This window comes from Bacillus rossius, chromosome 5, assembly GCF_032445375.1.
Source record: "Bacillus rossius redtenbacheri isolate Brsri chromosome 5, Brsri_v3, whole genome shotgun sequence".
In the NCBI taxonomy this organism is placed as follows: Eukaryota; Metazoa; Arthropoda; class Insecta; order Phasmatodea; family Bacillidae; genus Bacillus; species Bacillus rossius.
This window is the reverse complement of record NC_086333.1, coordinates 54,550,394-54,566,883: the sequence shown is the minus strand read 5'-3', so window position 1 is coordinate 54,566,883 and position 16,490 is coordinate 54,550,394. Positions and strand designations below refer to the sequence as shown.

The 16,490-nt window shown below is 33.3% G+C and overlaps 2 protein-coding genes across 4 annotated transcripts in view; one reads left to right on the top strand and one right to left on the bottom strand.

Moving 5' to 3' along the window:
• Positions 1 to 228: 228 nt before the first annotated feature.
• Positions 229 to 15,819, bottom strand: LOC134531815 (uncharacterized). Of its 2 annotated transcripts, none has more exons than XM_063367767.1 (6): positions 15,690 to 15,819; positions 13,099 to 13,149; positions 8,965 to 9,129; positions 6,352 to 6,433; positions 6,023 to 6,207; positions 229 to 766 (listed from the first exon to the last, which is right to left on the bottom strand). In XM_063367767.1, exons 2-6 carry the CDS (start codon positions 13,099 to 13,101, stop codon positions 677 to 679), a joined length of 525 nt encoding a protein of 174 aa, XP_063223837.1. In that variant the 5' UTR covers positions 13,102 to 13,149; positions 15,690 to 15,819; the 3' UTR covers positions 229 to 676. The 2 variants fall into 2 exon arrangements, with proteins under 2 accessions (XP_063223837.1, XP_063223835.1); XM_063367765.1 differs by lacking the exon at positions 15,690 to 15,819 and adding an exon at positions 15,450 to 15,476.
• LOC134531814 (chromatin-remodeling complex ATPase chain Iswi) overlaps positions 15,800 to 16,490 on the top strand; it is a 41,570-nt gene continuing 40,879 nt past the window's right edge. Inside the window, exon 1 of one of the 2 annotated variants that reach the window (XM_063367764.1) lies at positions 15,800 to 16,279. In XM_063367764.1, coding sequence (XP_063223834.1) covers positions 16,229 to 16,279 — 51 coding nt within the window. In that variant the 5' untranslated portion in view covers positions 15,800 to 16,228. The remainder of the gene's footprint in view (positions 16,280 to 16,490) is intronic. The other variant, XM_063367763.1, reaches the window with a different exon arrangement.

Sequence of the window (16,490 nt, the reverse complement as noted above, 5' to 3'; positions counted from 1 at the left end):
TCACATAAGCTAGCTTGGGCCTGATTTAAGTCTATGGACGTGGCCTCCTAAAATATTTTGAGCTAAGCCAACTACGGTACATCAACAAAGCGATATTAGAAGACATCATAAAACTTCAAGTAATTTTAACTTCCATTGCAAGCCTGTACTGACAGGCATGCTAGAATCTTCGTCTCTTATGTAACAAATGCTATTATTAATCTAAAAAATTAATTAATTTAAACTACATTTTTTTTTTACTTGTTTATTGATGATTTAATATTAATATCATAAATAAATTTGCAAGATTATACACAATCACAGTACAGATCACAATATTACAAATAATTCACATTACAGTAGGTACACAAAATTGTACTTTCAGCAGTAATTCAGAAAATGTTTAAAAAATAAAATCTTTACAAGCTACATGAAAAACACTCAAACATATTTTATAAACAGTCACTCTGCAGCCATGGAGGTAGACACAAAAATATTTGGCAATATTCATAGGATATGGAAATTAAATATTCCATACCCAGATCTTTAAGATCAGAAAAAATATTCAATACAGAACATTAAAAAACATTCAAGTTGATTGTACACACACAAACACACACGTGAAAAAAGTTTTATGAAGAGGGTACTAATCCATCATCCAGCACAAATAGTTATTAAAAAAAGGTGGTAAATTATTTCAATACAAGCTGGTTTTCTTCATGATCCTGAGAAACTCATCTTGGTTTATCTCACCATCACCATCTTTATCAGCTTCATCTATCATTTCCTGCAAAAAAAAATATATATAGCAGAATACAGTTTGCTACAGTATATTTATCATCACTACAAAATGCTTTTATTTAGTACATCAGATCTGATGTGCAGTGGTTTTAAATTCCAGTTAAATGTATTTTTACAGTTAAAAATATGTACCAATACGAAATTAATTGTCTTAATGTGTTATGAATAGAAAATTGTATTTGAAAAAACTAATTTTTGTGTATGTTTAAAGAAATAATTTTAAAAAGTTAATAACAAATGCTCATACTAGCCCAAATGGACTGTTATTAAAATGAGTGGAAAAACTTTTATACTACATCATTTGAATATCGAACAACTATTCTAGAGTGACTGTTCTGTTATGTGATTCCCTTCACTGAGCCCATCCGGACACTTTAAAAAATCACACACTTCCAAGAACAGTCCACCATCGTCAACTCCTCCCAGTGTTGAAAACTCCTTATAGAACATCTATCGCTCTTCTTCTTTATGAATACAGGCTCTTACTACTAAACAGCCAAATAGTTTACAAACACTGTATCGGCATATAATCCCTTGACAAAATACTTCTCAAGAGTTAGTATACAATGCACAGTTCCTAAGCTAGTTACAAAAATCACTTGAACAATTAGTTAAGACTGTTAACAAACAGTATTTTGAGCACGATAGTTAATGATTCACAGTCATAAAAACAGATAAAAACAATCTTGCAGAGTCTTTAAGCCAAGGAGGTTTATGAGTAGCTCTCTTTTGCCAACCAGCAAGGGCGTAGGAACCGGGGGGGACAGGGGGGACGTGTCCCCCTGAACTTTTTGGGTGGAGGGGACTGTCCCTCCCAACTTTCTAGACCGTGATATTTTTATTTTATAATATTATTCTGCCCAACTTTATTTGTGATTTCTTCACTCTCAAATTTTATCTTAAGGAAACAATAATAATTTTAACATCGATGTATCCAATGGTTAGATACAAAAACTGCTTAAAAAGCGCTATTTTGCACTTTAAAAATCAAAATTTTCCGATGGAGGACCCCCGGACCCCCCGTTTTAGTAAGATGGGTATGGATTTACATGACATTAAAATCATTATTTGTCCCCCCCAACTTTATAAACACAGCTACGCCAATGCCTACCAGTATTTCCATGTTTGCTGGCTGATCTCTCTGGCTCTGTGAAACCCTTGAACCCTTGGCTTGAGCTTATCACAATTTTAACATCACTCCCCACTGAATTTCTCTGCTCTTTGCTGAGGTGTCTTATTTCTAACATTCTATTAATTCTGCCAATCCAGCAGATTCTCTTTTTGGCCCCTGACCACTCAACTCTTTTAGGAGCAGGACCTTGGTTTCCAATGATACCATCTGCCTCCCATGACCTTCTACAAAACTAGGATTATCTTAGCATATGGTGCAGTAATGAGGTGCTATTCATTACCTATCCGAGTGGTGATAACATAGGAACTAGACTGCTGTCCAATCTGCTCTACCTGCCCAGAAGTCCTCAAATCTGTAACCCATACTGTGTCACCTCTGTGTAAGTTTTGTAAATTACGGACCTTGTGGCTGTTGTTGTAAGGAAAAAGCTGCTTGCTTTACATACTATTTTAACTGCAGCCTCCACACACCCGAAAGTGGATAGTAAGGAGAAGACGTGATCACCTGAAAATTATAGTCTGTGGCAAATCCTCTAAAATCTCTAGACAAATCCTGGGAACAACTGTCAGCACGCAATACTTCATGTATCCCAAACGAGAAAAAATTTCCTTCATCTTACTAATCACTACGGCGTCAAGTTATGCGATTCACGGAAACCTCAAAAATCCTGGAATATTTATCTGTGACTAATATGTACCAATCCTTGTACTTAAAGAAATCTAAGGCTACAACCTGCCAGAGCTGAGTGGCTTCTAGGATTCTGCCTTTCCTGAGAGCATTCTGGACAGTTACGAATTAGGTTTTCTAGCTGAGAGACCAACCCCAGCCACCTCCAACATTTTAGCACGGTCTCTGAATTTCATTATACGAAAGAGGGCCTGGAATTATAAGCCTTGTTTCTCTGAGGAGGGAGGAATTATCATAAGTTATTTTATGTCAGTACTGAAAATAGGGTAAAACATACTCTGGGGTCTCGTTCCTAGATGGCCACCCCACTAAGCTATATTCCGGTAACTTCTGGCAGACTGGATCCTTTGCTTGCTCTTGCTTGACAGTTGACATAAACTTATCAGTTACTGGGTAGTTGGAAAAAAACTTGATTCACATGTATCTCTTCTTCTTTTTCGAGCTCTAGTCTCTCCTTCCCAGCATCCTGAAGAGGGCTCTATGATAAAACAATCTACTACCTGTAACTGTTTCCTAAGCACATACATACTGTACAGCATAGGAGTACCTCATCAGCCTTGTGTGAAACCTTTGCGATCAGGGTGTCAGCTCAGCCAAGGGTTTAGTTTGCAGGAATTAAAGAAATGGGTTATGGTCAGTTTCAAGAATCAAATGTATTTTTTAAACTTCTCTGCATCCCAGGTGAGAACTAAAACTTATGTTGCAGAGTATTTCTGATGTTAAACTTCTTTGCTGAGAGGGAATAAATTTTCGTGCATTACGAAAATTCTAATCGCATGAGGGGAAACAGCTAGGTATGTGGTGGGGAACCGGGAGAGGAGGGGAATAGTTAGGTAAGTGGTGGGGGAACCGATAGAGGAGACGGCTATGTTATTGAAGTGAAATGTGAAACATCCTCCAGAATCAGAGCAATTTTGCTGCAAAAATATTCTGGAGCACATAAAAACATCAAATGGTAAACGCTTAAAAAAGAACCTTCCAAATGGAGTTATAAAGGTAGTTAGCAAACGACTTCGTTTACCCAACTTGATTTGATAGAAGCCTGATTTTCCATAGATCTTTGAGAAATATTTATCACCATTCTACTGGGCTAGGGTTTATTCCACACTACCGATTAGGAAATGAGGTCTGCGTACATACCTATTTAGTTCTGTGTACTCCACGCATATGCATGCAGCATTTCCTTTGGGCACTCCTTGGAGCAACACATTCTATAGGTTCTGCTTTAGACTCGATAATATTCAGTTGTTTTCAACTCTGTTTTAAGCTTATCGCAAAGGGATATGGGTAGAGCTCGAGGTACAGACTGAACACATTGTCCTTCAGTTGAATAGTCATCATTTCCCTAGGAATTTGATACTAATTTATTTTAATTATCTTGATAACTTTAAACTTATGTGAACTATTCCAAAATTGTTTTCTATGATTTTCCTATAGCAATCATTTCATTATGTTTGTGTGGATTTTAAATTTTGAGAGCACTTTTCATATATTTTTCTACATATATAGACACATTTCACTCCCTTATTACAAAACTCACTAGAATAAATCTTTACTACAAAGCATAAGACTGTTGCGGCATCTAAATAACGAACTGGTCAACCACACAATCTTCCCAATATGAGACTACTTTGTTCGCCAGGCACGTGCAAATAACCATGCATTTATAATATCCGTATTAAGGCCCGTCTACGACAGTCCGAACATGTGGGTGGTCTGTGTTTTTATTTCAATGTGAATCACGCCACATTGTAGCACGGAAAACAGCCCTGAATACACTTGTAATGTCCGATGTCTGAATATAATTATTTCTAATTTCATTATCAGAGCGCAGTAAATAAAGAGCACCAAAATAAAGGTTTTTTGGTTGTTCTTGTTTATTGTTTTCATGCATTTAAGTGAGTATGCAGCTAAGTTAAAACATTCATTTAACTTGTGAAAGTTCAATAACATTTATTTATCCTGAGGCAAAAATAAATGAATGAATAAATGAATTCTTAGCACAGTGCAAAAATGAATTAGTGTTTAGGGCTTTGAAAGCGCCGGTAGCAAACGGACAGCACTGGTCAATATTTTTTCTCTGTCTTCTTCAGTTCCTACCACACAGTCAATTTTTTTGTGGTAGCTCTTTGATACGGGAACTGTAAAAAGCAAAAATCTTGAGTGTTGTTCTTCGATGCTACCTTAGGACACAGATTGGTACAAAAAGTTAAACCAAGGATATTTGGATAATTTCCCATACCACCCATCACATCAGATGATCACATGGGCAAATTAGTAATCAGGGTCCATCAGACCCAATTTGGAACATTGCAATCTTTAAAAACATTGTATTTGAAAAGTAAACTTCTAAATATTTTAGAATAAATCTATCATATGTTTTGTGACACAATGATTGTATATATTTTTTTGAATAAACAAACAATATGCTTTTAAGTTATTTCAATGCATACCAAAAATATTTGTCCGCTATGGTAGCAAAAAAAATATACTTATAAAGTGTAACTTAACATTGTTAATGCAAATGAACTGAAGTATACACAACACAAATAAATTAAAACGAAAAATATAAGATAACACGAATATTAATATATATTATAGGAAATTTTGTTTGATAAACAGTCTTCCTTAGATTTTAAAATTACTTTCATTTGTTGTAGAATTTCAGATCCGTCAACAAATAGTCATTTCACATTATCTTGTAGAGACCCTAAAAAACTTATAAGAATTTAATTGTTGCAGCCATGAGCGCATTCTTAACACAGCAGTTTTAAGAGGTAATTACTTACAGCAATTTTAATCAGGCATTTGCTTGAAATATACTTTTTGCACAGGTATATGATCTGTGAAAATGGAAGTTACAGATACTGCTGCAAATAACTGTTAAGTAATCCTCACCTGGTCATTTCATATATCAGGTATCTCATTAAAGAGTACAGATTCGCAAGCCTCTCAGGTGCATAGTCACAATTTAAGTGCCCAAATTTATTATTAGGTAAAAATTTTCAACTGCAACACAATAAAGAACCGCTAAACTTTGTGCATACATTGTTCTCGGATTAGCAGAATTAATACTGATGGAAATTACATTTTTTTTCTAAAATTGCAATACATCTGCTAACATTTAAACGGGAAGCTGTAAGATAACGTTATCTAGGACTTAACTATACTTTTTCTGTGCGACGCACAAGGTACACGGCGGTAACCTATGGTATGTTATTAAGCATAGTCAACTTTTACATGCCTTTAGTGATTTTTGTAAATATTAGACATCTTGTAATACTGTCCTGTAGCTATGTGTCGAGCAAGGTAAAACTGTAACATTGTTTGAATATAAAAATGTTGCTATCCTGTTAAATTTTAATAGTCATCAATTCAGATGAGTTGAGATGAGCGTGAATGGACGTGAGAGACTGCACAAACCTGCAACTCTTCGTCCGTGAGGTTTTCCCCCAGCTCCTTGGCTACCCTCTTCAGGTTCTTGAATGAAATCTTGCCCGTCTCGTCGTCGTCGAACAAGCGGAACGCCTTCAGGATCTCTTCCTTCGAGTCCTTGTCAGCCATCTTGTCTGACATAAGTGAGAGGAAGTCCTCCTTAGACAGCATACCTGCAGAAAAAAGAAGTTATGTTCCTCAAAAGATATCATTGCAAAGTTTCAAAAACATATTACATCATCTTTTAAAGCTTATTTAATGGAAATTATCTTTTTTTTTATCCTACAAACACTGAACACGAAGAATAAATAACGTACCACTGTTATTTTTGTCAACTTCTGCAATTATGGCCTTGATCTCTTCCTTCTTTGGCTCAAAGCCAAGAGCACGCATCGCTACCTACAAAATATTACACAATAGAGCATTAAAAAGCATATTACATAATTCTGTACATAATTCCATTATGAGTAGAGGCATGATCACATTTAGTGGAATTGGCAAAACCATAAAACTACCAAAATTCAGGCTAATACACAGTGTAGCACCAAAATGCTCTGAGACAGACAAAAACAAAAAAAAATTTTAATAAGATGAAACTAAAATTACATAGAACTAAGAATTTTTTATTCTAGGCTTTTCTTTGGGAAATATGTTAACTGTGAACTGGTAAAATTACTGTTGAAAAAAAAAAAAGGGAAAATTATTATACATATATTTTTTTAAGTATGTATTATTCTACGAAAATAAGTACTTTAAAATTCTTTAAGTACATGTGATTCAAAATATCTAATCACTAACTGGTACAGTGGCTAGAATTATAATATAATGAAGCTAAATAAAGCTATAGAAGGGTCTTTTGTCATCCAAATAAAAAAGATTATACCCTTAACCTGCCATTAATCTTTCAAAATTTATATAATAAACAAATTCTAACATTCACAGTGAAAAATTTCAGAATTTATACATTTTAGCAAAGACCAAAAAATATATGAATTAGGAAGAAACTTTCGTTAAAAGGTAAGAACAGCTTATGTACAGTTTTTTTTACAGATATACCAATGATACTAACTTTCAGGCATGCCCATCAGTAATTAGTTTTATGCAAGCAATAAAGACAGTAATGAGCTAAACCATCCATTAATAGTTATGAGAAATTTAATAAGAAAAAAAAGTATCGGGATATATATTTTTGATACTTCAACCTTTGTATAATTTGATTCATGACACTCCTTGGGGGTAAATTTATTTTTGTAGCACACCCAATAATATGAATTAAATCAAACCAAATTGTGTTTTATCAAAATTATTTTTCCATACATATGCAGCCAACATGGCATTATGTGTTTATGTCTCTGTAATAATACATAAAACCAATTCAGTAATATCTGTAACAAGATGTCTGAATCAGCACCAATTACTGAAAATCTGTTATACTTGGTAGCCCTAAATGTACAGAATAGGTCCTGTCTGAATGTAATTAATAATGGCATTACTTTTAACACGAAAAATTTTGCAAAGCTTTTATTTGCAATAAACATTAAAACAAATATTTACGTACATTGGAACATACAAAAATATGAGATGCGTTATCACTTACAAGAAACATTCTGTAATTTAGCTGATAATACAACAGTTGTGGATGGCACTTTCTAAGAACTGCATCTTATTATGAACGCGAGCAAACTTTTGGTGATATGTTCTTCAATAATAATTGGTTGTAGTCGAGACAAATCCTACCTCTAATGTTACGATAAGCTGTACAGGTATTTCGGACACAAGTACCTAAAATTTCCATTTTATATGCATTAATAAACATAAATCTTGTTACTTCATTAGTTGGTGAGTCACAGATGCTTAATGATATCTTAAAAGTGGTCAGATTACTTGCATCCCCCCAGAGAGATTCGGGTTCAATTCCCAGCAAGAATCAAAACTGGATTTTTTGCAAGTTGGATACGGACTTGAGTCGGGTTTTCTTGGGGTACCCCCCAATTTATTCTGGCAATGCTCCATTTTCCCCTCATCGCTCCTCATAGTATCTAATGGCCCAATAATATCCACTACACAAAGATACAATGTGAACAATCCTATAACCAGGCTTCTAAAGCAGGTAATTTACACACAGGCATTAATTTTTTTAGTGATGCATGGTCTAAAGCAGTGATGGCCAACTTCACTCTTTTTGAGGGCCAGATACCATTTTTGAAACTAATCTGAGAGCCAGACATTATGAATTAATAATAAATTTACTAAAACCAATTTTAATGCTATATTATTCAGTACAGAAACCATTACATACTATAGAGCAATTGATGAAGAAAGCAAAAATATAAATAACTGTATTAAAAATAGTATTAATGAAAAATAAAATGTTTCAGATCTAAGAAGTAGTGGCATGAAACAGTACATTGATCAAAAAAATTAATAAATGATTTTTTTTAACATTTCTAGGAGAATATCATAGCTTCATAACAGTGTTTGCTGTTACCATATTTTACATATCGTTGCTTAAGAAACAACACTGCCTGAGTGACATTTTTATTGAAAATTAGTTTTTTGTTTCTCCATGGAAAAGTAAGCATTTAGCATCTCCTCATGACATGTTTTGCCAAAAATCCAACAGAATGAGCTGCTATGGTCTTTTTTTTTCTAACACCAACTATCATTTAGTTCCAGCATGGCACATAATAAAAACTCCTGAAAATGGTTTTTTTTTTTGTCACTTAGGTGTTGTTTCTTGAGCGACGATACGCAAACACTTGTGGCTAATACGTGCCAGTTCATCTGATATTTCTTTGCTGGAAGGTTCTTCAAGCAGGCCATGCAAAACAATGTCTCGGCAGGATCCAGCCCACAGGTCGGATCCAGCCGCCGTCCGTCAGTTGGCCATTGCTGGTCTTAAAATATACTTCCAAACAGGCAATACATACCTTCAGCTCTTTGGTTTCAATTTTTCCTTTCCCTTCCGTGTCAAAGAGGTTGAAGGCCTCCTCAATGTCAGCCTTCTGCTCCTCTGTCAGCTCAAACTTGGGCACCATTGTCTTCTTGCGGGCACCGGTGCTACTCGAGGGTGGCTTCCGGAAAGCCGAGGTCGACTAGCGGACACATCAAACGCAACCGTGGAAGTATTCTACATGCTGATACATTGCAAAATACATCTATACAATATGCAGACAAATTCTATAATTGGAGGAATGTATTGAAACAGTGTACAAATTCACCAAGAGAGAACACTCTTCTCTCTTGACGTCTCAGAATGTGCTACCTCAAGGGAGAGGTAGCGACAATACACATTAATATCACACCTTGATTTTTGGGAGGAGGGAATTTTTGGATGATAGTGAAATCCAGATTGTTCTTTAAACATCTGGTAATAAAAATACATTATTTTTAAAAATAAAAAGGACATTTTTTTTATTCTAATGTAGTATATAAAACAGACTGTTTGAATTTGCTTTTGGTTATGAAATACTAATTTCTGCTACACTGCAGTAAAATTTTGTAAGAACAATTTAAAAAAAAAAATAACACACACACAGAGTAAATACAGTTTAGAGTCCTCTAATACATTTGAAACTAATCAGACCATATTAAATTATACTACTAGGCCAAAGTGTTTAAATACATAGTTTGCAGTGGCAACAGCCAAGTGGAAATATGTATCTCCGTTTGTTCGAGAGTGAGCCTGAGTGTGCAAGAGGAAGAATGTATAGTGAGAGTGAGAATGCTCTTGAACTGAGAGAAAGAGCCCTAACTAGTACTCACAATTTTGCCCTTATTGTTCCGGATCTCTGGATAATCCGGACCAGATTTGTAGGCATTAAATTTAATTTTCTCATAAAAATATTTAACTACGCTAGCAAGAATGTTTTTAAATATTTTATTTTCTTTTTGGTTTTAATATTTATTTTTTATATATAAATAATAATTTTTAGACCTAATTTAATTACATTCTTAGGATGAGATGAATTGTGATTGGTTTCTTATTGTTCAGTAATTTATTATCAAAATGTTAAATCTTGTAATGCTTGTATGATTACTGTTTTATCTAATCGTGTAGGGGATAGAATAATTCTTATATCACTGTTAAGTTTGATTCAATGCACAGTTCCTGCATGGATGGTAGAGTTATGGTAATAAAATGCTTTTTGTTATGTTTAAGAAAGCGCACCAGCTGACAAACATCATGGCTTACTTGGAGCGTCAACCCAACATTGCTCCAGCTGAACTATCAGTGATAAAGAGTTTGCGTGACTGTGCTTCTTTCCAACACCACACATGTTTGAAACAAAAGAAAGTGGACAAATTTTTTTTAAGAAATAATGTGAAAAGTTATTTTCATATTTTTTTAATGCCTTGTAAAAAATATAGGGATTGTATACTAGGCATTTTTGTTAGAAAACCTATTTTTTTATCATAATAAACAGAAAGTCTGCTTATTTAAGGATTTGTTTTGCTTATTACCCTAATTACCCAGACTATGGGGATTTTCGATTGTCTGGATTGTCTTTGTTCCCAGTTAGTCCGGATGGATGAGGTTTAACTGTACAATTTTTTAAAAATTAAATGTATTCATTTAAAATAGGTATTTTTGAGAACAATGAACTGCTTGGGAACGTATGTACTGCTGAAGATTTTAAGTAAAAAATTTAGGATTGTATTTTTTGTTTATAATATTTAAGCTGATAGAAAGGCATAAGACTTACATAAAAATTATGTGTGCGTATTCTGTCTCTCATTTTGTCGTAGCCACCTCAAAATTTTCCAAACTGCTGGTGAGCATTTTACAAAGCCAAATAAATAAATAAATAATAAATAAATATCTGTACTCAAACATGGCTGCAGTAAATAATTGTATAGGCCTATACTATACATTACAAAAATTTGATCCCAAGTACAACAATTCGTAGAAATCAAATGTGCATAGAAAGATGCCAATATCTAGTTCAAGGTGTGACAATATACATACAACTGATTGTAAATTCAATGTCACCTTTTGGGCACATGTAGAAAGAGTTATTTTTTAGCACCAGAAAAAAAAACACAAGCAGGCAACAGAAAAGTGTAAATCAGAAGCTATTTACTTGTGGTGTAAATCACAGGAATATAATGCATTATAGACACAGGATGCAAGTTGGGACACAAAAATAATAAGGGGTAATATAAAATCAAGGTTCTGTTGAAATATTTAAGATATGAGAACGTGTTCCACAAAACTGTATAGCTACACAAATAACTTAAAGTAATTAAAAGCTGTCAAAATGATTAATTTTTGAATCCTTAAAAATAAAAAATATTTTACAAACATAATTGCACAAATTATGTGAATTTAAGTAACATAATATCCAATCACCAGTTTAAGTAATAAAACTTCACACTGCTTAAAACATCTTAATTTCTTATTATTTCATAGAATAATCAATGATAAAAAAAATTATTAAGATTGTTTGGTTTTGATCATTTTACACCTTTCGTACAAGCATCAGATTAACATACAGTAATGCTATTAAGGGATGTAATTTTGAAATAATGTAATAAATAACATTATTTTTAATTCATGCAATACATCCTGTAGAGCTTTTTATAATAGTAGAAGAACTTTTATTTAAATAAATGCCACCTTACTTAATTATGCATCTTTTGCTTAAAGAGAAAAGTGCTACTATAGTCAATAATACAAACCTGAAGGGACCATAATTTTGTCACTTTGCAATAATGAGGTTTGTAATAACCAAACTATTACAACACTTAATCACCATTTTTCTGTAATTTATGAATCAAATTTAAACTTGCACACAATTTTATACTGAACCAAATGTACTGTTTCTTACGGATCGTAAAATACAATAATGGCTACACCTTACACCTGTGGCTCAAAAAATATGATGTACTGTTTCACACTTAAAAGTTTTAAATGCAGAAGATAAAGCAACGGTTCAGAAAATAACCTACAAAGACATATAACCAACATTTTGGAAGAATAAAAGTTTGAAGACTATCCCCCAACATACAATGAACCAATTTAATGGCAGCAATATTATTTTAGCTGAAAATTCACATTGTTTCTTTACATTTTGAAGTAACCACTCTTTACTACATGTAATTGTTTACCCTTGGAACAAAAACAAATTTGTATTACTCAATAACCAACCTTTGTATTAAACAAATTACTAAGGACTAGGTACTTATATCTCCTATGTAATTTCTAGGGAATGTGAATTCACTTTGTATTAATGCGAGTTTTGTATTAACAGGATTTTTATTAATGAGGTTTCACTGTATCCCTAAATTCCATAACCGAGAGAAAATGTCAATGAGTGTAGGATGAAAGAAAGATGCATACAGTTTGAATGACAAGGGCTTGACTATGACCAAAATCATGCAGCAATGCTGCATGTGTCAATATGCTATACGTCCACTTCTTCCCCTGACAAATCGCCCTCTGTGATGTGTTTGGAGTAGTGGATGATTAGGCAGTAGCAAATCAACATAAACATTTTAGCGTGCTTGTCGAAACTGGTGAACTTTAGGCTTCTTCAGGATTTCAGGATGGAGGGAAGGGGGGTATGTGTGTTAGAACCACTTTTCTCGTTTGAAGTAGCTTGGCTTATGGGTTGTAGCTGCGTCCTTGGCAAATAATTCACAGACGTTTCGGTCGACATTGCAGTTGCCATCATCAGGGAGCGGTTACCTACAGGTACCTTCCTATGGCAACTGCAATGTGGACCGAAACGTCTGTGAATTATTCGCCAAGGACGCAGCTACAACCGATAAGCCAAGCTACTTCAGACAATAGCCATGAAAGCCTGCAAACATTATCACTTTTCTTGTTGTTAGCTTTCAAATTCTTTCCTTTGGTTGGTGGTGATAATAGATTTTTGAGTACGCCCCTGGGTGCACACACCATTGTCAAAACTGTGTACCGTACCAGAGGTTTCACTCTTCTGGCTACTGCCCCGATACAACCAAACAACAAATAATTTTGCACTTAACTATCGAGTTTTCTTCTGATACTTCATACACACACTAACAACTGGCAAACATAGAAGATTTGTTTGACTCACCATTTTTTTATCTGCACTACAGTTGAAACTACTTCTTTGTATAACAATCCCCTGTAAAAAAAAAAAAAAAGCAAAATCATGTTAATTTTTAATACTTAAAGATAAAACATACTAACTTACAAGTCAAATTATTTGCACAATTTATTTTATTTATTTACACATTAACTCACATATAATGAGATTACAAGGATGTGTATAACAAAGAGAATATAGGAAAACATTAAGCACAGAATAGAAGCTACAAGGAACAGAACAAACAATTGACAGCAACAATGACAAACATGATCACCAATTAAAAGTACGTTTAAAAATTACAGATAAATACAAAACTAAAATAGGTGTGTAGGAATATAAGGCATGATATTAATAATATAAAAATTACTTGGAAACAATATTGTGATCTATAAGTTAGAACTGATTGAATGAATTAATACACATATTACTCAATTATTATCAAGTTTATCTTGTTTATTGAAATTTGTTATTTGTCTGAAGATAAAATTGTTATTTCTGTTCAAAGTAAATAAAGTTGATGTTAGTGGGGAGTTTAATTGAGGAACTCTTAAGCTGGTGTTATTTTATACCTATATACAACAGTTAATTTTGAAACTTTAAAGTTTTTTTACAAAAAGTGAATCTAAATAAATTAGCCGATCGGAGAGAGAAGTTAAATTAGGAGGGGTTAATTGTTTATGAATAAGCAGCTTGAATAATTTATTTAGAATATTTTCAATTTTTTCACAATCCGTTGTATTAATGGTAATCCAAATGACTGAGCAATATTCAAGTTAAGATCTTATTAATGAGTTACTGCACTATCTAAACCATACAACATATTAGAATTTTTTTATTAGGATTATAGTGTGTCCACACAAATCTGACTAAAAATTTTCATGAAATTTTTTCTGACAATACTTTAAATTCCTCTGACAAATTTTTATATCTATTTTGCAATTTCGTTTTACCACATAAAGAAAAACTAGCCTCCGCTGTACAACTTTACACATGATTACAATCATCAAGCTGAATTTTACCTAAACTACTAAAATGAAAATTTAAACAGAACCTTGCATACGCCATTTAACATGTGTATGAATGTGCACTAAAACACCATTTAAAAAAAAATCCTTTTCGGCACAGCTTACAGGCATAGATACATTTTGAAGTAGGCCTACCTATTTTTTCTAAAAATGAATTGGAAATTTCTATCAATTTCTGGAAATTTTTAAGAATTTAAATGTACGTATAATATCCAGAGGTATAATTTCAGCTTTTTAACTGGAGTGGCAAAGCATACCAGGGGTGTGGGGAAAATAAAAAAAAACTAGCAATAAATTGTAATGTTTTTAAGCTTTTTCTGTCTATTTTCACCACAAATCACAAAATTTTAAAATGGTTTGTAAATTATTGATATTTTTACTTCAAAATGGGGTGGCTAATACTGGGTTGGACAATTCTGGCAGGGCAACTCCAACCCCTAGCCACCCCTGAATTAATCTCAGATAACAAACTATAAGTTTTCTAATATTCTAAAATGATGGATTAAATATTCCCTCATATTCTATGCGGCAAAAAAATGTTTCTTCAAGTGTTTTAACTCAATGCATACAGCATTGAATAGCTTTCATACTATGCCTACCACAGTAGTTATGGATTATTTTGACCTTCAAAAACTAATCTGTGGTTTTATAAAAAATTTGCTTTGGACCAAGGTTTAAGATATGAACATGGTTTAAAATAAATTCAAACAAATTTGATAGTAAGGAAGTTTTTATTTTTTTTATTTTTACCCCAGTTTTTAAGGTAATAGTTTCTGTCTTTCCAAAAATTGTATCAGACCAAATTTTTGGATAATTTTTAGAAGAGTTATAACTAATTTTATAAATTTTATACTGTACTAAAGGAGTATTTAATTCTTTTTTGCCCTTAACCTCCGTTTTCCACCCTTTGATTGGTTGTATGAAAAATTGTTTGTGACAAGTTACAAGAACAGTCATGTATTTTTGGCATTATAATAAATGCTTGTTCTAAAGTAGTGTAGTGATTTGCAAATCTTCCACTGCTTTACCCATTTGAAATGTAGTTAATTTTTAAGTTTATAGGTAACCCCAGTTGATGGGTTTATTGCTATCAGACAACCCTGTGATAAGAGTTAAACATGACAAGCCTCAGGTGCCTTTTAGTAAGGTGATCCTTCAGTGACCTGCCCCTGCGTTCTACAGTATGAGATACGCTGGAGAAGGATCATCCAGTCACGTTTCCTGGGAAGGGATAACGCGCGGGAAATTGAACCCGGGACCTTATGTCCAAAAAACTGTCAACTACGATATTTATGTCACTCAGTATCGTACTTCCCACAACATATGTTTGTAAATGTGTGGTGTGGGGTAAATAATGCCCTAAACTGAAATTATTAGAAACACATGGCTAATAACGGAACGTAACATTCGCGAAAAGAAATCACATTCAAAAATGTTACGCCATTCAACCGGTTCAAGTACAAACACTAACAAACCTAAACAGAAGAAAAGCCTTGAACTCGTAAAAACAGTTTCGCGATATAAAACCTCATTCAACACAAAAAAATTTACCTCTTTTTATCACTCGTAAAGATAACACATATTATTTACGTCAGAAAACAAAATGACAATTTCTGACATTGTTTGATCAATGATACTATAAACCATGATAAAAACATACGTGATCTTAACAATTGAATACTGTAACAGGAGAACAAACTAAATTCAGATACACTTGACTACCATAAATCAAATCTGGGGAAAAATTCACAAATTTTTGATGATAAAAAGCATTATTTAATATTTTTGATAGCTTTGCTTTAGTCTGAAGGTTATTTCATATTAAGCTATTTCCACATGTACTGTATAAGTAAGACAGAAAAGTATTTGTCAGTTGGCAATTCTAGTGAATCCCGCGGTAAATGCAGCTGAGGGCTACAGACATATATCAGGAACCAGGATATGTAAATTGTTTTCGATTTATGTCTTGTTTCATTGGAAATGAATTAGTTTTCATTATTATGTGACAGTGATTAAAGTTATCTGCAAAGTCTGTTTTGCCGTTTGTTTTATCTCAGGCTTGTTGGTAGATACAATTCTAAGTTTCGATAATGTCTAGACCCGAAGATAGCATGGATACTGCAGACACTGGCGAAAATTCGGTAAGTTCATGCAAAGTTCAAACAAATGAAACATTTAAAACACACTGTGGCGTGGTTTTAATGATTTTTAATGTCTTACATCATATGTACAATTAAACACTGAAAGTTAATATGTACTGTCTTTCAAGTACTAACTTATGTTTTTAATAGTTTTGCCTGTATGTACTAGTTCTCCCAGATTTGTAACTGTTAACGGTTATAGTTACTTTAA